The 22,070-nt window shown below is 46.5% G+C and overlaps 1 protein-coding gene across 9 annotated transcripts in view; it reads right to left on the bottom strand.

Annotated features, from left to right (window-relative positions):
* Positions 1 to 21,372, bottom strand: part of CACNA1A (calcium voltage-gated channel subunit alpha1 A) — a 349,330-nt gene extending 327,958 nt beyond the window's left edge. For 7 of the 9 annotated variants that reach the window (XM_043911278.1, XM_043911282.1, XM_043911279.1 and 4 more), the window contains exon 1: positions 21,047 to 21,366. In XM_043911278.1, coding sequence (XP_043767213.1) covers positions 21,047 to 21,318 — 272 coding nt within the window. In that variant the 5' untranslated portion in view covers positions 21,319 to 21,366. Of the gene's footprint in view, positions 1 to 21,046 lie in introns of all 9 variants that reach the window. The other 2 variants (XM_043911288.1, XM_043911287.1) reach the window with 1 other exon arrangement.
* Positions 21,373 to 22,070: the final 698 nt, after the last annotated feature.

The following is a 22,070-nucleotide window of genomic DNA, read 5'->3' as shown; positions in this document are numbered from 1 at the left end:
TACCTCTAGCTGAAACTATGAATGGGGGTAACAAATTACAGTAGTATTAACAGTGTTAGCAGCACCTGTGACTTTGTCATAGAAAGTGTCTTCTTATGCTGCATTACAATCATTGTAGCTATCTTAAAATATCATCGCTTCTCATCACTACTTGATATTGTTGGGCCTATCATCAGGTCTTGTTTCTCACAGGTTATTAAAGAGGCACATTAGTTATGTATGCAAATCCACCACTTAAAGATATTTTGATAAAGAATTTTCAATATAATTGGTCTTATTTGTGTTTGATTTTATTCGTTTAAAAACAGTTCTGGGGACTTCCTTGATGGTCCAGTGGTTGACTCTATGCTTCCACTGCATGGGGTCAAGGGATCTATCCCTCGTTGGGGAACAAAGATCCTGGATGCTGCATGGCATGGCCAAAAAAAAAAAAAAAAAACCCACAATTCTGGGAAAGGGTTCCTGGGCTTCATTGGACTCCAAAGGGCTCCGTCGTGTCCGACTCTTTGGAACCCCTTGGATTATACAGTCCATGGAACTCTCCAGGCCAGAATACTGGAGTGGGTAGCCTTTCCCTTCTCCAGGGGATCTTCCCAAACCCAGGGATCGAACCCAGGTCTCCCGCACTGCAGGCGGATTCTTTACCAGCTGAGCCACAGTGGAAGCCCCCATCGGGCTCTATGACTCAGCAAATGTGAAGGATCTCTGCCCTAGTCAATGATATTGATTCTCCATCTGAAATGTTCTTGGGTCTTTCCAATCTTTGCTCTCCACACTACTGTCCCAGTTCAGATCTGCCTTATCTTCATTGCCACATGGCATCTCCTCCTTCTAGGTCTCCCTCTGGCTCACCTTGCCTTCCAGTTTTAAGAACCCTTGGGAAATTAATAACTAGTATCCAGAGTACTAGGTTTTATGGCAGATGCTAAAGAAAGCTCACAAAACCTTCCTTGGTCTACCTACATCCTAAGATATAAATATAAGGACAAATCAGGAGATCATACATAAAGATGGAATTTTTGCCTCTTCTCATAAAATCAGAAGATTTAGCCACACTGAGCCATATTCCCATCTGGCATCAACCAGGTTCTATCTAATGACGACAGTATCCTTGGGGAGGGGGAGAGGGGGCGGGGCTGGAGCTTTCCAATTGGCCACAGGCCTCACCATTCCCTGTTGTCTGGGATGGAAGCTGAGAATTCACTGAAACGCATCACCTAAATCAAGCCTGCTCCAATCATCTGTTACTTGGCCACTAAGTTTGGCAATGCTGGTTTACCAAGTATTTTACAAATACTTCCCTATTTGATCCTTATAAAAGTCCCATAGGGCTTCCCAGGTGGCGCTAGTGGTAAAGAACCTGCCGGTCAATGTTGGAGATGTTGAGATGCAGGTTCGATCCCTGAGTCAGGAAGATCCCCGGAGGACAGAATGGCAACCCACTCCAGTATTCTGGCCTGGTAAATTCCATGAACAGAGGAACCTGGCAGGCCACAGTCTATGGAGCCACAAAGAGTCGGACATGACTGAACTCATTACATTACATTACATTACAAGCCCCATAGGATGGAGAGAGTAGCATGGAAACATATATATTAACATATGTTATAAGATAGATAGCCAGTGGAAATTTTTTGTATGGCTCTCTCTTCCAATACGAAACATCTTTCTCTCTGTTACAGAAAGTTGAGGTCTCCTGCCTCAGAAGAGACAAAAAAGCTTTGAAGTCAACACCTTCCTTGTCTCTTAGGAAACCCCGAACTCATTGAGGAAAGTACATTAGCTCTGTCCAAGGGTTCCCAGATGCCTTGAAGGGTCAGCAAATGGAAGACCTGGAGGTTGGGGGATTCCCCATGTACAAAAAGTTCCCCAAGAGCAGAAGGATGCATGGAGCGTCCAGGGTGGCTAGACCCTCATGAAAAGTTCTAGGCAACCCCAAAGATTCCTAGGTCTCCAACTTGTCTCAGAAGCCATTGGATCTACAACTTGAAGGAACCCTGCATTCTGGGACATGGGAAGGTCTCAAAGGTAACCAATGAGGACTGATGATTCAAGGGGCTTCTGGATGCTTTGATACTGCCCCAAGATACCCATGCCCCAAGAGGGAAAAATGATGACTGAGGTTATAAAGTGAGTGTGTGTGAGTGAGTGTGTGTGTGTTTGTGTGTTAGTTGCTCAGTTGTGTCCGATTCTTTGTGACCCCATGGACTATAGGCTGCCAGGCTCCTCTGTCCATGAAATTCTCCAGGTCAGAATACTGCAGTGCATTGCCATTCCCTTCTCCAGGGGATGTTCCTGACCCAGGGACTGAATCCGAGTCTTCTTCATTGTAGGCAGATTCCTTACCATCTGAGCCACCAAGGAAGGCCAAGGTTATATTCAGTTCAGTTCAGTTCAGTCGCTCAGTCGTGTCTGACTCTTTGTGACTCCATGAATCGCAGCATGCCAGGCCTCCCTGTCCATCACCAACTACCGGAGTTTACTCAAATTCATGCCCATCGAGTCGGTGATGCCTTCCAGCCATCTTATCCTCTGTCGTCCCCTTCTCCTCCTGCCCCCAATCCCTCCCAGCATCAGGGTCTTTTCCAATGAGTCAACTCTTCGCATGAGGTGGCCAAAGTACTGGAGTTTCAGCTTCAGCATCAGTCCTTCCAATGAACACCCAGGACTTATCTCCTTTAGGATGGACTGGTTGGATCTCCTTGCAGTCCAAGGGACTCTCAAGGTTATATTACCTATACCCAAAAATGAAAAAGAAAAAAAAACTGCAGAAGGCAGCTTCTGAGATGGCACCAATGGACTCCACCTGCTTGTACTCACAGCTCTGCATAGTTCTGCTTCCTGAGGAAGCTGTTTCTGACCAGGGGAACATCTCAGCATTGAGAAGATGTCACTTTACTGAAGCTGAGTTGATTTGCATTGTTGTGCCATCTGGTGTACAGCCAAGTGGCTCGGTTTTACACATGTAGACTGAGCGACTAACACACACTTTATTCATTCTTTAATATTTTTTTCCATTATGCTTTATCCCAGGAGGCTGGATATAATTCCCTGTACTACAGAGTAGAAAAAAAAGTCTACAAGCAATAAATGCTGGAGAGGGTGTGGAGAAAAGGGAACCCTCTTACACTGTTGGTGGGAATGCAAACTAGTACAGCCACTATGGAGAACAGTGTGGAGATTCCTTAAAAAACTGGAAATAGAACTGCCATATGACCCAGCAATCCCACTTCTGGGCATACACACCGAGGAAACCAGATCTGAAAGAGACATGTGTACCCCAGTGTTCATCACAGCACTGTTTATAATAGCCAGGACATGGAAGCAACCTAGATGCCCATCAGCAGATGAATGGATAAGGAAGCTGTGGTACATACACACCATGGAACATTACTCAGCCATTAAAAAGAATTCATTTGAATCAGTTCTAATGAGATGGATGAAACTGGAGTCCACTATACAGAGTGAAGTAAGCCAGAAAGATAAAGAACATTACAGCATACTAACACATACATATGGAATTTAGAAAGATGGTAACGATAACCCTATATGCAAAACAGAAAAAGAGACACAGATGTACAGAACAGACTTTTGGACTCTGTGGGAGAAGGCAAGGGTGGGATGTTTCGAGAGAACAGCATCGAAACATGTATATTATCTAGGGTGAAACAGATCACCAGCCCAGGTTGGATGCATGAGACAAGTGCTCAGGCCTGGTGCACTGGGAAGACCCAGAGGGATCGGGTGGAGAGGGAGGTGGGAGGGGGGATCGAGATGGGGAATACAGGTAAATCCATGGCTGATTCATGTCAATGTATGACAAAAACCACTACAATATTGTAAAGTAATTAGCCTCCAACTAATAAAAATAAATGAAAAAAAAAACAGATACAAAAAAAAAAAAAGAAAAAAAAAAGAACTTTGTTGTTTATCCATTCTCAATGTAATAGCTTGCATCTACCAACCCCAAACTCCCAGTCCATCCTTCTCCCTACCCCACCACCTTGGCAACCACACGTCTGATCGCTACATCTGTGTGTCTGTTCCTGTTTTGTAGATAAGTGCATTTGTGCCATATTTTAGATTCCACATATAAGTGGTATCATATGGTATTTGTCTTTCTCTGTCTGACTTACTTCACTTAGTATGATAATATCTAATTGCATCTGTGTTCCTGCAAATGGTATTATTTTGTTCTTTTTTGTGGCTGAGCAGTATTCCATTGTGTGTTTCCCTAGCAGCTCAGATAGTAAAAGAATCTGTCTGCAATGAAGGAGACCCAGGTTCGATTCCTGGATCAGGAAGATCCCCTGGAAAAAGAAATGGTAACCCACTCCAGTATCCCCTGCCTGGAGAATTCCACGGACAGAGGAGCCTAGCAGGCTACAGCCCATGGAGTCACAAAGAGTCGGAGACAACTGAGCGATTAACACAAGACAACAGTATTCCATTGCATCCATGTATCAAAAAGATGTCACTTTTGTAATTAGGCTGCAAAACATTCCAGCTTCTGTCTTACTAGCAGACTCTCTATATTGACTTTGACAAAGCAAGCTGCCATATTGGGGAGGAGCCGAGGGTGGCCTCTGTCCAAAAATTAGGAACTGAGGCCCTTAGTTCAACAGTGTGCAAGGACTGAACATTGTCAACAACCAGGTGTGGCTTGAAGGCAGATCCTTCCCCAGTCGAGGCTTTGAATGAGACCCAACTCTGGCCAACATCCTGATTATAGCCTTGTGAGTGATCCAGAAGCAGAGGGTCCATTGAGGTAACATGGAGATCCCTGACCCATAAAAACAGTGAGATAATAAACATGTGTTATTTAAAGTCACTAAAGGGACTTTCCTGGTGGTCCAGTGGTTAAGACTCTGCACTTCCATGGCACAGGGCACAGGTTCGATCCCTGGTCAGGGAACTAAGATCCTGCATGCCACATGGTGTGGCCACACACACAAAAAAGGTCACTAAGTTTGTGGGAATTTGTGACATGGTTCATGGCCATTTGTTACCCAGCACTAGATAACTAACACAAACACTAATACTTAAATGATGATAACTACAGAGCAGGTCCCATTCTAAGACCTGTCCATGCGGTAATTCATTTGAGCTTCACCCCAACCATGTGGGGAAACTGAAGCACAGAGGGGTTACAGGACTTCCCCAGCAGGTCAAGGTCACAGCCAGGATTGGAATCAGCACCACCCTCTCTCCAAACATAAAGGCACTTTCATGCATTCCTGAGCTTGCAAACCCACCTTCTACCTATTCCAGATACCCCACTGCTCAGACAAAAAAAAAAACTAAAAATATAGAGATGGGCAAGCAGGTCAAATGCACTGTGGAGAAATTCAAAATACTTAGTGACCAGCAAGAGGCACCACCCTTGGCGTGCGGATTACCCGGAGGTATAGGAGAACCCAGGAAGGGACGTGGCTGGAGGTGGAACTGACTCGGGGGCTCCAGGCAATAGCTATTTACTAACCAGTATGGAAATATGCTAATATTTGAACAATCACCCGTACCAGTGTCTCCCAGCTGAACATCTCTACTGAATACACAAAGAGGAGATCACAGAAGCCAAAAGAATTAGAATCCAAGCCATGAATCAGAGGGGAATAATTCCACGTTGAGGAATGGATTAGACACCAAGATTTTTTTTTATCCCCCCAACAGATTTTTAATTTGCTAGTTGTGCATAAATTCAGGAGCCTCTTGTGAGTGTATCATGAGCAAAGTGAAGAGTGATGACCCGCCCTTTGGTTCTCAAGCATAACAACCAGTGAGAATCACCCGGAAACTTTCAAAGTGCCCATCCTTGTACTCCACCCCAGAGAGAGATTTAATGGGGGCTACCACCTGGGTGTTGGGAATTTTTAAAAACATTTCAGGTAACCATTTAAAAAAATATTTTTTTTATTTAGGGCTTTTATTTAGGGCTTCCTAAATCTCCTATTTAGGAGATTTCCCAGCTGGCTCAGTGGTAAAGAATCTGCCTACCAATGCAGGAGACGTGGTTCGATCCCTGGTTCGGAAAGATTCCCTTGGAGAAGGGAATGGCAACCCACTGCAGTATTCTTGCCTGGGAAATCCCATGGACAGAGGAGCCCGGTGGGCTACAGTCCATGGGGTTGTAAAGAGTCAGACACGAATTAGTGACTGAATAACAACAACAACATTCATTTATTTATTTGGCTGTGCCGGACCTTGCTTGCAGCATGCAAGATCTTTTTTTTTTTTTTTAGTTGCAGCATGCAACCTCTTAGTTGTGGCATGTGGCATCTAGTTCCCTCACCAGGGACTGAACCCATGCATTGGGAGTGTGGAGTCTTAGCTGCTGAGCACCAGGGAAGTTCCTTCCCAGGTGATCTTAATGTGCATTTAAGTTGGAAACTACTTAATGAAATACATGCTTCTCAAAGCGTGCTCCCTGGACCAGCAGTAGCATCACCTGGGAACTTGTGAGAAGTGCAGATTCTCAGGCCCCCAAACTGCTGAATCAAAAACTCCAAGTGGCCCCTGCAATACCTGCAGTTTGTTTGTTTGTTTTAATTTATTTTATTTCTTTGGCTGTGCTGGGTCTTTGTTGCTGTGTGTAGGCTTTCTCTAGTTGTGGCGTGCAGGGACTACTCTAGTTGTGATGTGAGGGCTTTTCATTGCAATGGCTTCTCTCGTTGCAGAGCATGGGCTGTAGGCCTGAGGGCTCAGTAGTTGTGAAACGCATGGGCTTAGTTGCTCCATGGCATGTGGGATCTTCCCGGACCAGGGATGGAACCTGTGTCCCCTGCATTTGCAGGCAGATTCTTAAACACCAGACTACCAAGGAAGTCCCATACCTGAGTTTTTTAACAGTCCCTCTAAGGGGTACGGATGTAAGAGTTGTACCATAAAGAAGGCTACGTGCTGAAGAATTGATGCTTTTGAATGCTGGTGCTGGAGAAGACTCTTCAGAGTCCCTTGGACAGCAAGGAGATCAAACCAGTCAATCCTAAAGGAAAGAAACCCTGAATGTTCATTGGAGGGACTGATGCTGAGGCTGAAGCTCCAATACTTTGGCCATCTGATGCAAAGAGTCAACTCACTGGAAAAGACCCTGATGCTGGGAAAGATTGAAGGCGGGAGGAGAAGGGGATGACAGAGGATGAGATGGTTGGATGGCATCACCCACTCAATGGACATGAGTTTGAGCAAACTCCAGGAAATGGTAAAGGACAGCGAAGCCTGGCATGGTGCAGTCCATGGGGTCGCAAAGAGTTGGACGCGACTTAGTGACTAAACAACGGCAAAAGGGTGCTTAGAGCTGTGAAGGCTGCCGGAATGAAAATTTTGCCGCTGATTTTCCTGCAGAACATCCAAAGTCACTTAGATGCACTGTCACCAAAAACTCTTTTCCACCACAAAGAAATCTAAGACTCTGCCATGCTGCTAACCTGCTGAGGTCAGCCAGAGTCCTGAACACATATCCAACTCGGGACTGGAGATTTTAGACACAGATCTAAAGAGTTGGCAGCACTTACAGGAACTAATTCGTGGCTAAGAAACCAAATCAGCTCTCCAGCTCTCCTCATTTGATGAAGCCCCTTTTAAATGGGGACTTCTTATTCGGAGGCAAGAACTGAAGAGTTCCAGAATGTTCCAATAGGCTGATCAATAGGCCCAATGCACAGGCAGGCTCCACACCAATTTGTAAAGAATTTCAACCACACAGCTGCAGAAAAACTCAACACATTCAGGGACTTCCCTGGTGGTGCAGTGGCTGAGACTCCGTGCTTCCAGTGCTCAGAGAGGCGGGGTCACCTGTCCAAGGTCACACAGCAAATAGGAGAACCAGAACATAAATCCCGCCAGGCTAACTCCAGAACCCCTAAGCTGTGTGGGTCTCTTATTCAGCATCCCTTGAGCCAAGATGCAAACTGGAGGAGCTACATGGCAGTCCACAGACCAGAAGCGGGGAAAGATGAGAGTGAATTTTCCTCCAAGACCCTGTGATCTGAGCCTTGCCTCATCAACGCACTCCCCAAGACCAGGAACTTTTGTAACCTCGCCCAGCACTCAGAGAGGCTGTGGCATTTGCTCAGGATCACCCAGCTCTAATGGGATGGTCTCAGATTTGAAGGCAGCTCCTTTTGCTTTCCAATCTCTTCTTTGCCCCACATGTGGGGCCCTCCCAGAAAACCAGTATTAATATTACTCTCATTTTTGGCCAAGGCTCACTAGACACTTTTCTGTTCTCTGTATTTTCAAGTGCTTGTTCACCTCAGGACCTTTGCACTGGCTCTTCCCTGACCTGTAGTGATTTTGTCATGGCTGGCCCAAACTTGCCTTCCAATTCCAGCACGGATGTCACCTCATGCAGAGCACACACACCCACCCACAGCCCCAAGGATCATATCACTCTGGTTATTATCTACACGTAGCTATTTTCTCCTATGTTAGACTGCCAGCAACTTGAAGACAGGATTTCTTTGGTCCTTCTTGTCCACTACTGTGTCCCCAGTGCTTAGAAAAGTGCCCAATGCATAGAAGCCACCAATGTTTGCTGTGTTCAGTTGCTCAGTCATGTCCAACTCTTTGTGACCCCATGAACTGTAGCCCGCCATGTTCCTCTGTCCATGGGATTTTCCAGGCAAGAATACTGGAGTGGGTTGCCATTTCTTTCTCCAGGGAATGTTTGTTGAGTGAATAACTAATCCCTGCTAACCTGAAAGTCTACACTGATGCTCTTTCTATGTCTCTGGCTTAGAGACCTGACCTGAAAATCACTTAAGATAAGTGAACTCCATTTTTTCTTTAGTTCTCTGCCCAGGGTATTCTCTGGTTCCAAGTCCTGTGTGATTTACTCCAGGGGGTCTGCCTGGAGGAGTCCAGAAAACCTTTAAACAGGCAAGAACAGCCTTCTTGGAAGCCCACAGAACATGTTGGCTTTGCAAAGTGGCATTTCAAGGAGATGGTGGAATTAATTTTTAACTGCACTGCTGTTGATCTGAACGGTGGCTCTGAGCTCATCCAGGGGTTATAAGGCTTGCCCCTATCTGAAGGGGCTTTGAAACATTGGAAATGTTAGAAGGTAAGAAGTTATATCATTTAATCCTAATTTGGCCTTCATCAGGCTCATTCTAGTGGCCAGGATTTAAAGAATGAGTCATGCCGTCAGGATTTTATAGATTTCATTCTGAAACCATCTCAGACTTGACACAACCAAGTTCAACAGATATTGTGTGCCTTCTACCCACAAAGCTCTGTGCGAACAATTCCAAAGATTCAAGGATTAATAGAGAAAGGCTTTGCCTCCATGGATTTGAGTACCTAAAATGCAGGGGAAAACTTAATGATTACACTTCATTCATTCATTCCACTATGTGCCAGGTGTTTCCAAATTCATGATCATGTAAGGACAGAAATCAAGAACCTGGGCCTGGACTTGAACAGATCTGGTTCCAAGGTTGGTTCTGCCCTACTGGATTAATTATTTTTCTTTATGTGCCTCAGTTGCCTCCTCTGTGAAATGGGTGCTGGGGTAAGGACCTCTTGAGCCCATACCTTAAGCCCGTCTGCCCAAGGCTGGGGTTTTGGCAGTTGTGGGATAAACAGGGACTGGTCTCTGTGTACTGGATACTGCATGCAATCACTAGTCTGCATATCTGTCTCCTCTTCCAGGCAGACCCCCTTGAGTACAGCATGCAGAACTTGGAACCAGAGGATGCCCCGGGCAGAGAACTAAAAAAAGAAAATCAGGTTCACTTGTTTTAAGGGGCTTTCAGGTCTCTAAGTGAGAGACATAAAAAGAACATCAATACAGATGTTCAAGTTCCCATGGATCGATTGGCTATTCACTCAACAAACACCTGATGCAAAGAGCCAACTCATTGGGAAAGACCCTGATGCTGGGAAAGATTGAGGGCAGGAGGAGAAAGGGGTGACAGAGGAGGAGATGGTTGGATGGCATCACCGAATCAATGGACAAGAGTTTGAGCAGGCTCCAGCAGATAGTGAAGGACAGGGAAGCCTGGGGTGCTGCAGTCCATGGGGTCTCAAAGGGTCAGACACAACTTAGCGACTGAACAACAACAAACACTGGTGTCTTCTATGCACTTGGCACTTTCCCAAGCACTGGGGACACAGTAGTGGACAAGAAAGACCAAAAGAAAACCTGCCCTCAAGTTGCTGGCAGTCTAATAATGTAAGAGAAAAATACCTAATTGTAATGAACAGAGTGATATGATCCCTGGGAGGGGGAGGGGGCAGCTTTACGTGAGGTGACATCTGTGCTGAGATTGGAAGGCAAGTTGGAGTCAGCCATGGCAAAAGCACGCCGGTCAGGGAAGAGCCAGTGCAAAGGTCCTGAGGTGAGCAAGCACTTGCAAATACAGGGAACAGAAACGTGGCTAGTGAGCCTTGGCCAAAAGTGAGAATAATAAGAGTAAAAGCATAGGCAGAAATGAAGCCGATAGACCCACCTGGGTGGAAGCAATTGCGAGAGCTTGGAGAAAAAGTGCACAGACACTATGAAAAGAACCTTGCAGGGTTGAAAGGACAGACTTTCAGAGTGATGGTGGCAGAATAAAAGATGGTGGCAGCAGTAAGCAGGATGGTGACTCCGGGAGGATCTCACAAGCTGCTTGGGTTCCAAAGACTCATGTGGAAAACCTGATAGATCAAAAAGGACGCCATCGCCGGGGGGCAGGGTGGCTTCCCCAGACCCTCCACAGCTAGCTGCAGCCAAAGCTGCTAATTCAAAGGACAAAAGGAGGGTCTTTCTGCACTAAAACCAGACAGCAGCGCTGAAAAAGAAGCTCCCTGGGACCAGACCTATTTTTTTTTTTTTTTTTAATATCAACTAGGCTAGAATTGTCCAACTGCCTCCCTGAAAAGAGAAGGAAAAAAAAAAAGGTGCTCTGATTCTCAAGCAGGTCTTCTTTAAGGGCCAGGTTTCAGTTGTGATGTCTTCACAACCTGCTATTCTTTTTTGTTTTTAACTGTGTGTTAATTTAGGCTTCCAGAAGCTTAAAGGTCTACCCTCCTCCAGACCATAGCAAACGGTTATCAAGGCTTACTATACACCTGCACTGTTCTAAATGCTTGTTATCTAATAATGCATTGAATTTCATCTTTGTCAGCAGCCCAAAGGCAGGTGTTATCGTTATCCCCATTTTACAGATGAGGAAACTGAGGCAGAGCAGATAATACTCCTCCCCGAATCAGGGAGGGCCAGAACTGCGATTTGAACTCCTGCTATCTGGCTCCTAGTCCAGGAATTCAACCACATCCCAGAACAAAGACAGCTGGGCCCCACACTTGATCCCAGGACCCACCTGAAACCTTTTAGCACTTCTGGGAGCTAATCAAGCCCTGAGCTAATCAAAGCCTCTCTCAATTCGTCTTTACCAAGCACTTGGTGTATGAAAAAGAAATCGCCATATATGGAACGATTGAGTACTAGCTGATGAAAACTGGATTCTTGATTTGGGGCTGTCTTCCATTTCTCAGTCCACCGAGAGCAGGAAGGATGAAGCCAGGAAGTAGGTACCGTGGAAGGTTTGGGGACCGCTTCCCGCACCTCTTCTGGTCTGAGCTCTCCAGACGCGGAAGCCACAGCGCCACCTGGTGGCTAGTCGTGGCCGCCGCAAGTGAAAAGGGGTGAACCCAGGGGAGAATAGGGTCCCCCTGGCTTCCTTTTCCCCACGCAATGCCCAAAGCTGGTTGCTTACAGAACACTTATTCTGTGCCAGGCGCTGTTCCAGACCAGTCATGTTCAATTCTTTGCAACCCCACGGACTGTAGCCTGCCAGGCTCCTCTGTCCAGCGGATTCTCCAGGCAAGAATACTGGAGTGGGTTGTCATTCCCTTCTCCAGGGGATCTTTCCCACCCTGGGATTGAAACTGGGCCTCCTGTATTGCAGGAGGATTGTTCATCATCTGAGCCACCAGGGAAGCCCCACAACGAAGATCAAAGAGCAGCCAAAATAATAATAATAAATTCACAATAAAAAAATAATAACAGCAAAAATGCCTGCCCTGGCTGCTTCATGAGACTGTTGTGTGCTTGCGGTAAGATATGAAACTTAGAAATGCTTCGGAAAACAACAGCATACTGCCCAATCTTATTTATAACAATGGGGATGAGGATTAAATGAGTTTATATATATATAAAGGGCTTGGAACTGTGCCCTGCAGATATTAAGTCCTCCACAAATATTTGTTATCATCATTATCATCACAGCACAAGTATTATTCATGATACTCCTTGCAGTTTGCTTAGCTCTTCTCTCCCTGCCCTCCATTCTCCCACCCACATCCTCTGTTTGATGATAATAATAATGATGGCTCAGTTGGCTACTCAGACCACGGTCCACAGTCAACAGCACTGATTCCAGCTGGGAGACTTAGAAAGAAACACAGAGTCCCAGGCTCTGGCCCAGATCTGCTGAGTCAGAATCTGCATTTAACAAGACCCTCCATAGGGGTTCAAAAGTGTAGTCAAGTGTGAGAGGAACTAGCCTGGAAATTTCTTCCTGGGGACACTCCCCCAGCTCCCCCCAGACTCTTATACAGCCCCTGTCTGGGCACTCTTCCTGCTTGTCACCATTTGCTTCGTGTTGGATTTTCCTGCTGACTGGAGAGTGTCATTCTGGAAAGAGCTGACTGTTGACTGATGCGTCCCCAAGGCCACTCAGTGAGCTGGTGGTGTCCTAAATACTGGTGGGAGGAGGGAGGGGGGAAGGAAGGGAGGGGTGAAGGGGTGAGGAAAGGAGATGGGGTGAATGGAGAGGAGAAGGGAAGAGGGAGCGGGGGAGAGGTGAAGGGAGGGGGGAGAGGTTGGAGAAGGGAGGAGGGAGGGGTGGAGAGAAGGGAGGAGGGAGGGTATGGAGAGGAGAACAGAGGAGGGAAGGGTGGAGAGAACAGAGGAGGAAGGGTGTGGAGAGAAGAGGAGGTGGAAAGGAGAAAGGAGGAGGGAGGGGTGGAAAGAAGGGAGGAGGGATGGGATGGAGAGGAGAAGGGAGGAGGGAAGGGTGGAGAGAAGGGAGGAGGGAGGGTGTGGAGAGGAGAAGGGAGGAGGGGATGGATAGGAGGGAGGCAGATAGAGGCGGCTGTAGTAAAGAAGGAGGAAGCCATGCAGGGCTGAGGAAAGCAGACAGAGTGGTAGAGGGAAGGGAGGGAGGAGTCAGGGAGACGGAAGGAGGGAGCAGTGAAGGAGAGAAGGGAGAGGAGGAGGGGGAGGGAGCCTCTCCTCAATCAACTCTGGGTCTAAGAACCTCCAGAGTGGATCAGGGCCACCCCAGAGAGTACATCTGTGAAAGCGTGGAAGCAAATATGCAAACTTCCATGTCTGCTATTGTTTCATTTAAAACAAAGCATTGCACTTGCTTAATCCTGCGTGTATGGTGGACCAAATCCACATATCTGCTCGGCAGCAACCCTCCCTCACGCATTCTTATCTGGTGCTTTCCTTCAACAGATATTTCCTGAGCACCTATGGGTCCAGTCTCAGTCTCAGGCACTGAGGACCCAGACAAACACCCCTTCCGTGGACATTCTATTCAGCAGGACAGACAAGAAACAAGATAAATAACCGTGTTGTGGTGGTACACTTCATCCTCCTTCGTGTTCTTGTGCTCAAAGAGTTGTGTCTGACTCTTTGTGACCCCCATGGACTGTAGCCTGCCAGGCTCCTCTGTCCATGGGATTTTTCAGGCAAGAATACTAGAGTGCGTTGCTGTGCCTTCCTCCGGGGGATCTTCCTGACCCAGTGATCCAACCCACATCTCTTACGTCTCCTGCATTGACAAGCAGGTTCTTTACCACTAGCGCCACCTAGGAAGCCCACAGAATTATATCATCCAGTTATTCCCATTCGGTGTACAGACCCAGAGGAGCTGAAAGCAGGGTCCCAAAGATACATATATAGAGGACTTCCCTGGTGGCCCAGTGGTTAAGAATCCACCTTAGAATGCAGGGGACTCGGATTTGATTCCTGGTCAAGAAACTGGCATTCTACATGCCTCAGGGCAGCTGGGCCCGCGTGCTGCAATTAGGGAAGCCCATATGCCAGAACACATGCCTCAACTAAGCCAGATGCAGTCAAATAAGTAAACATTTGGAAAAAAACTTGAAAAAAAAGTCTATAGCATTAGCATGAGAGTGTGCTCAGTCACTCAGTTGTGTCTGACTCTTCTGAGACCCCATGGACTGTAGCCCACCAGGTTTCTCTGTCCATGGGGAATCTCCAGGCAAGAATACTGGAGTCAGCTGCCATTTCCTCTTCCAGGGAATCTTCCCACTCCAGGGATCGAACCTGCCTCTCCTGTAGCTCCTGTAGTGGCAGGCATTCTTTACCACTGAGCCACCTAGGAAGCCCATATGATTCAGCAGAATTACCACATGATCCAGCAATTCCCATTCTGTGTACAGACCCAGTGGAGCTGAAAGCAGGGTCCCAAAGATAGATATAGATATATACATATTTTCACAGCGGCATTATTCATAATCACCAAAATGCAGAAAGAACCCAAGTGTCCATCAGTGGATGAATGCATAAACAAAACGCAGTTCATTCACACAATGGAATAGTATTCAGCCTCAAAAAAGAAGTAAATTCTGACATGTGTGACGTGGATGAACCTTGAGGACATTATGCTAAAACGGCAAATACTGTATGATTCCACTTATATGAGGTCCCCAGAGCAGCCACATTTATAGAGACAGAAAGTAGAATGGTGGTTGTCGAAAGAAGGGGGAGAGGGATGGGAGCTAGTATTTAATGGGGACAGAGTTTCAGTTTTGCAAAATGAAAAAAGTTCTAGAGATGAATGGTGTGGTGGCTGCATAAAAATATGAACGTACTGAACGTCACCATTTAAAAGCGGTGAAAATGGCAAATTTTATGTTATGTCTATTTCACTACAATTTGTAAAAAGAGATGTGACTACCAAATGTAAGAAACAGACTTTCTCGATTCAAAGAAACTGACTGTAAAAAAACAAGCAGGAAAATCTGAATGTGGACTGGAAATTAGATGACATTTAAAAATCATTGTTAATTTTGTCAGTGTGATAGCAGTAAGAAAATACTTGTGTGCTTTTAAGAGATGTAGACGGAAGTTTGTGAAATCATATAAGGTCTGGAATTTGCTTTAAAATAGCTCAAAAATAAAGAGAAAAATGGACTTATAAGTCTAAATGCTGGTGATTATATTTGGGTAATGGGTATGTGGGGCTCTCTCTACTCTTAGTGTATTTGAATATTTGCAGAATAAGCTTGTGCGTGCATGTTCAGTCATGTCCAACCCTTTTCCACCCCATGGACTGTAGCATTCCAGGCTCCTCTGTCCATGGGATTCTCTAGACAAGAATACTGGAGTGGCTTGCCATTTCCTCCTCCCAGAGATTGAGCTCACATCTCCTGCGTCTCCCGCCTTATTAGGCAGATTCTTTACCAGTGTGACACCTGGGAAGCCCTTAAAAGCTCTTACAAAACACAGGATAACTTTCACAAACTAAAACCATTTAAAACTATTTATCTCATTGGCGTTTCACCCTTTTAACATTTTGATTTGTGTAGATTTTATAGTGCATATAATAATTTTAGTGGAATACTTATATAATCACATAAATAAAAATATGTTAATGAAAAGATGTTCAAAATCACTAATTGTTAGTGAAATACAAATCAAAACTACAATGAAGTATCACCTCACTCTGGTCAGAAATGACCATTATTAAAAAGTCTACAAATAGCAAGTGCCATAGAGGGTGTGGAGAAAGGGGAACCCTCCGACACAGTTGATGGGAACGTAAGTTGGAAGAGTCACTATGGAGAACCATACGGAGGTTCCTCAATAAACGAAAAACAGAGTTACCATGTGATCCAGCAATCCCACTCCTGGGCATTTATCTGGGCAAAACTAACTTGAAAAGATATATGCACCCCAAGGTTCACAGCAGCACTATTCACAACAGCCGCAACATGGAACCAACCTTAAATGTCCATCAACAGAGGAAGAGAGAAAGAAGATGTGGTGCACATAGACAGTGGAAGGTTACTCAGCTATAAAAAGAAAAAGAAAAAAATGCTGCCATTTGCAGCAACACTGATAAACCTAGAGATTGTCATACTGAGTGAAGTAAGTCAGACAGAGAAAGACAAATCTAAGATATCACCTACATGTGGAATCTAAGAAAGGGTACAAATGAACTTATCTACAAAACAAATACAGTTACAGATGTAGAGAACAAACTCATGGTTACCAGGGGCAAGGGGGAAAATGATAAACTGGGAGATTGGAATTGACATATATACAGCACTATATATATATACATATATATAAATTAAATAGATAACTAGTAAGTATCCACTGTATAGCATAGGGAACTCTACTCAACACGCTGTAATGGCCTACACAGGAAAAGAGTCTAAACAAGAGTGGATATATGTATATGCATAACTGATTCACTTTGTGATACAGCAGAAACTAACACAGCATTGCAACTCAGCTATATTCCAATAAAATCTTTTAAAAAGAAAAGAAGAGATATATGCACCCTGGGTGTTCATTGGAAGGACTGATGCTGAAGCTGAAACTCCAATACTTTGGCCACCTCATGCGAAGAGTTGACTCATTGGAAAAGACCCTGATGCTGGGAGGGATTGGGGGCAGGAGGAGAAGGGGACGACAGAGGATGGGATGTCTGGATGGCATCACCGACTCGATGGACCTGAGTCTGAGTAAACTCCGGGAGTTGGTGATGGACAGGGAGGCCTGGCGTGCTGCAGTTCATGAGGTCGGTCACAAAGAGTCGGACACGACTGAATGACTGAACTGAACTGATGCTCATGTCAGCACTATTCACGATAGCCAGGACATAGAACAACCTAATGTCCATTGACCACTGAATGAATAAAGATGCATATGTATACAATGGAATATTACTCAGTCATGAAAAGTAAAATAATGCCACCACTTGCAGCTGCATGAATGGACCTAGAGATGATCATACTAAGTGAATCAAGTCAGAAAGAGAAAGACAAACACAATATATCACTTATATGTGGGATCTAAAAAATGACACAGATGAACTTACAAAACAGAAGCAGACTCAGAGACATAAAGAACAGACCTATGGTTGCCGAGGTGGAGGGGAGGTGAAGAGGGAAGGACTGGGAGTTTGGGATTAACAGATGTGAGCTACTATATACAGAACGGATAAACGACAAAGTTCTACTGTATAGTACAGGGAACTATGCTCAATATCCTATAATAAACCATAGTGGAAAAGAAAAATAGGCAATAAACAACAAAAATAAAGCTGAAAAAATATGTACACATGCTGAAAATGTGTTGGCTTTGCTGGCAGAGGTGGGAGTTCAGAAGTTTGGAGATCATGGCTAGAAAGACTCCCCAAGACTTTTTATGGTCCCAGAAAGAGACTAGGGGAAAGTGATGGCAAGCTGAGGCAGAAGCTAACCATCCAATGAGGCTGTGGTAGAAAAGGCACCTCATGCCATGTCTGAATACCCTGCAGTTCTGTCTTTCTCCCTGATGTGACTGACTTTCTTCTTTTCTGAGTTAGTTGAAAGCAACTGCTTGCCACTTACTATTTGGCAAGTAAAAACTCTTTGGTCAAATGATAAAGAGTTTGAGTTTCAGAGTCTGACAGGTCGGAGTTCGCATCTCAGTTCTGCCCCTTTCTAGTAAGTTACTTTGCCTCTCCCACCCTGTCTGTTTTCATCTGTAAAGTGTGGATAATGCAGAATCTACATTCTGTGGATAATGCAGGGCTTCCCTGGTAGCTCAGTGGCAAAGAATCTGCCTGCCAATGCAGGAGACACGGGTTCAATCCCTGATCTGGAGAGATCCCATGGGCCACAGAGCAATTAAGCCTATGCGCCACGACTGTTGAGCCTGTGCTCTGGAGCCTGGGAGCCACAGTGACTCAAGCCCATGCACCCTAAAGCCTGTGCTCCGCAACAAGAGAAGCCACAGGAATGAGAAGCCCAAGCACCACAACTCAAGAGTAGCCCCCGCTCACCACAACTAGAGAAAAGCCCTCGCAGTAATGAAGACCCAGCACAGCCATAAATAAACATTTCTTTAAAAAGTGTCTGGCATACAGTAGGTGGCCAATAAACACTAGCTGTCACTATTGTTAGAAACTATAGTTATCATTTCCCTTGGGCAACAGGGTTTTTTAATTCTTTAATTCACTGACACATTTCCTCATCCTAAAAGTCTCTTTGCTGCAGGTCAGCAGAAATAACTCAGTCTAAGTCCTTAAAGAAGCTTCGCTGTTTCTTTGAGAGTTAATCAAATTTTTCAATAAAAAAATAAAAGAAAGCAAGAGGAGAATGGAAATAAATGGGAAAGGAGAGGAGAGAGCAGGTGAATCCTAGAGAGGGGATAATGAAAGTGAAAAAGTGAAAGTTGCTCAGTCATGTCCGACTCTTTGAGACCCCATGGACTCTATAGTCCACGGAATGCTCCGAGCCAGAATACTAGAGTAGGTAGCTGTTCCCTTCTCCAGGGGATCTTCCCAACCCAGGGATCGAACCCAGGTCTCCGGCATCGCAATCAAATTCTTTACCATCTGAGCCACCAGGGAAGCCCAGAGAGGGGAATAACAGAGTAGTGGTATTTAGCATTGAAGTTACATTTATTAGATGCACCACGTCCCTGCTGGATCAGACAGTAAAGAATTTGCTTGCAATGCAGGAGACGTGGGTTCAATTCCTGGGTCAGGAAGATCCCCTGGAGAAAGAAATGGCTACCCACTCCAGTATTCTTGCCTGGAGAACTCCTTGGGCAGAGGAACCTGGTGGGCTGCAGTCCATGGGGTCGCAAGAGTCAGACAGGACTTAGTGACTAAAACACCACTACCGGTTATTTATGAAATATGAAATGATAGGTGGGTGGATGGATGGATGAATGGATTGAGGAATAGAAGGATGGGTAGAGAGACAGAGAACTAGACATAGATCAGTAGATATGTGAATGACTATGGATGGACGGGTGAACAAATGGAAGATGGATGGGTGGGTGGGAGGTTGGATGGATAGAAACATGGACAGACCAATGGATGAATGAATGGATGGGAGGACAGACAGGGAGATGGATGAATCGATAGATGCATAAAAAGATGCATGAGTAAAAAAAAAAAAAAGATGCGTGAGTAAATGGATGGATGGATGGATGGATGGATGGATGGATGGGAGGAAAGACAGGGAGATGGATGAATTGATAGATGCATAAAAAGATGGGTGAGTAAATGGATGGATGGATGGATGGGCAGATGGAAGAATGGATGGATGGGTGGATAGATATATGGGCAGGTGAAGGGAGGCAGGGATGGGGAGATGGATGAATGGATAGATGGATAGGAAGATTGCTGAGTGGATGGATGGGTGGATGGATGAATGGATGATGGATGGTCCAGTAGGAAGGTGGGTGGGTGAGTGGCTAGATGTATGGATGGAGGGGAGCGAATGTCAAAAGGAAGACAGCGTGGGCAAAAAAAAAAAAGTTTGTTTACCCCATTACCTTTCTATTACATGTGATGCCTAAACATGCCACCAGATGTCAGTCTAACCTCAGGAAACCATATCAGAGTTTGCATTGGAGCCACCTTTTCCACCTTACCTGAAGCTTTCTGATTCAAAACAAATACTGGCTCATTTTGATAATAATCAAACCAGTCAATCCTAAAGAAAATCAACCCTGAATATTCATTGGAAGGACTGATGCTGCAGCTGAAGCTACAAAACTCTGGCCACCTGATGAGAAGAGCCGACTCACTGGAAAAGACCCTGATGGTGGGAAAGATTGAAGGCAGGAAGAGAAGGGGACGGCAAAGAATGAAATGGTTGGATGGCATCACTGAGTCAATGGACAGGAGTGTGAGCAAGCTCCAGGAGATAGTGAAGGACAGGGAGGCCTGTGTGCTGCAGTGCATGGGATTGAAAAGAGTCGGACACGACTGAGCAACTGAACATTTTGATAATACAGTTTTCATTGCATTCTGTAATTATATTTCCCTCATCACTACACCTAGAACCCAACTGGCATTTATAACCCAGTTCCCCCTTCAAGCAGAAAGTGGGGAGGAGGGGCGTGGGGTGGGGGAGGCCAGAGCCTAAGCCTAGTGATGAAGTTGCTAGTTTCCAAGAGGTCAGACTTGGCAGGCATGAGGTGGGTGGGAGAAGGGATTTCTGGGGCCACAAGAGTGATTAGCAAACCTGTCAGCCTCAGCTCCAATAGCCTTGAATTCATATTCACATCCTACTTGCCTGCTGTCTGCCCAAGAATCCTCCCAGCTCTACACCTTGGCCAAAGAAGCTCTTGAGAAAAAGAGAGTGAAAAAAAGCACCAGCTCTCCCTCCATATGGGGGACTGAATCTTCTTCACACAAATCGCTTCTAATCCTCAAACAGCCTGGAAAGATTTCAAGGTGGAGAGCGAACCCAGCGGAGCCACCTCTGACTCCACTCCTCCATCCAATGATGGCTCCCAGGAGAAGACCCACTTTCAGGGTCACTGGCCAAGAGAAAGGGAACCCGGGATCAGAGTCACCACATCCTCCCAACCCCCCACCCCCACGCCACTTTTCAGGTTTAGACTGAAGGCTAGAGGTAAAAGTGTGATCCCCACTTTCCACCCCTCACCTGCCCACCCCATCCCCCCACCCCACCCCCACCCCCGAGAAAGGAGCATTTCTCAGCCTGGTTCGGGAAGGTCCCTCCCAGGGGAAATATTTGCCGACCCCCCTGAGTGGACTCACTGCCGGATCCGAGCACGCCCTGCCACGCCCACAATTAACCCCTTCGTTGCCGCACCGTGTGAGCCCCGGGGGTTCACCTAAAGGACTCAAGGCAGCAGCATTCGCTCCACTGGCAGGAAAGGAATTGGAGACTTCAGCAACCAGCCATATGAGTGGCCCCCCTCCCCCGCCCAGAAGCTTGTCAGAAATAGGTGCTTCCTGACCCCAAGAGACCCCGGTTTCCTGCTGCCCCCCATCCCGGAGGCTGGGGGTGGGTCGCCCACCACCCCGGGCATACTCACTCCCATTCTTTTCTTCTGGCCTGTGGCGTGCTGTGGATTTTGTGCGCCTGGTGGGCCAAGATGACATCGCGGTGGTCCACCACGCCGCCCCGTCGCTTCAGAGGGGGCCCCTCGCCGCCGCTCATCAGGTGGGACCGCGTGTCCGGCGGGACGCGGGCTGTGCGCGCGGGGGCGCCGTCCGGACCTGAGGGGCCCAAGCCGCGGTCGTACAGGGCATCATAGTCACTGCGGGGCGAGAACATGGGGTCCAGGACCCGGGAGGACTTCGACATCCATGGGCCTCACTCAGAAATCCCAGGGTCTTCTGCCTCCAGCCCGGGAGGAAACTAAAGGAGCAGACAGGAGAGAGCGAGAAAGAGGAAGGGTAAGGGTGATGCGGAGAGAAGGGCGCTCAGGGGACCAGGACCGCACAGGCAACCAGCCTCCTTCACAGGAAGTCAAAAAACACCCCAGGACCGGCCCAACGGGAATTAGTATTTCCTTGGCAACTCAGGCCTGGGAAGCCAGTTCTTAGGAGCTGCCCGGCAACCAAGGCAGCGCCGTGGAGCAAAAGACCACAGAGGCTGTGTCGCAGGACACTCGCTCCCCTTCACAGGTGCCGGCCAACGAGGGTGGGACTTGTGATTTCTCAGCATCTCAGCGTTCTCCTCTGCAAAATGGGCCGCCAGGAGCCTACTTGTTCACTCTCCTCTGGTCCCTGGTTCCTCTGAGCTCCAGAGAGTCACTTAGAAAACTCAAAGGGGCAGTTTAAGGGTCGGCTTTAAAACCCACACAGGATATGGCCATCTGTGAGTGAGCCCTGCCCTTTGCCACCTTGGCTGATTTTTTAAAAAGAGACTTCCCTGCTGTGGACACTTCCACTGCAGGGGATGTGGGTTCGATCCCTGGTCTGGGAACTCAGATCCCACATGCTGTGAGGCATAGCCCAAAAAATAAATTTTAAAAAATTTAATGAAAGAGAAAAGGGACAGAGTTCTTACCCTTTATGAATGCATTAGGTGGTTAAACCCCAGAGGGACTGAGA

This window comes from Cervus elaphus, chromosome 9, assembly GCF_910594005.1.
Source record: "Cervus elaphus chromosome 9, mCerEla1.1, whole genome shotgun sequence".
Lineage (NCBI taxonomy): Eukaryota > Metazoa > Chordata > Mammalia > Artiodactyla > Cervidae > Cervus > Cervus elaphus.
Note: the sequence above shows the minus strand (reverse complement) of the source record. Positions and strands in the feature narration are given on the sequence as shown.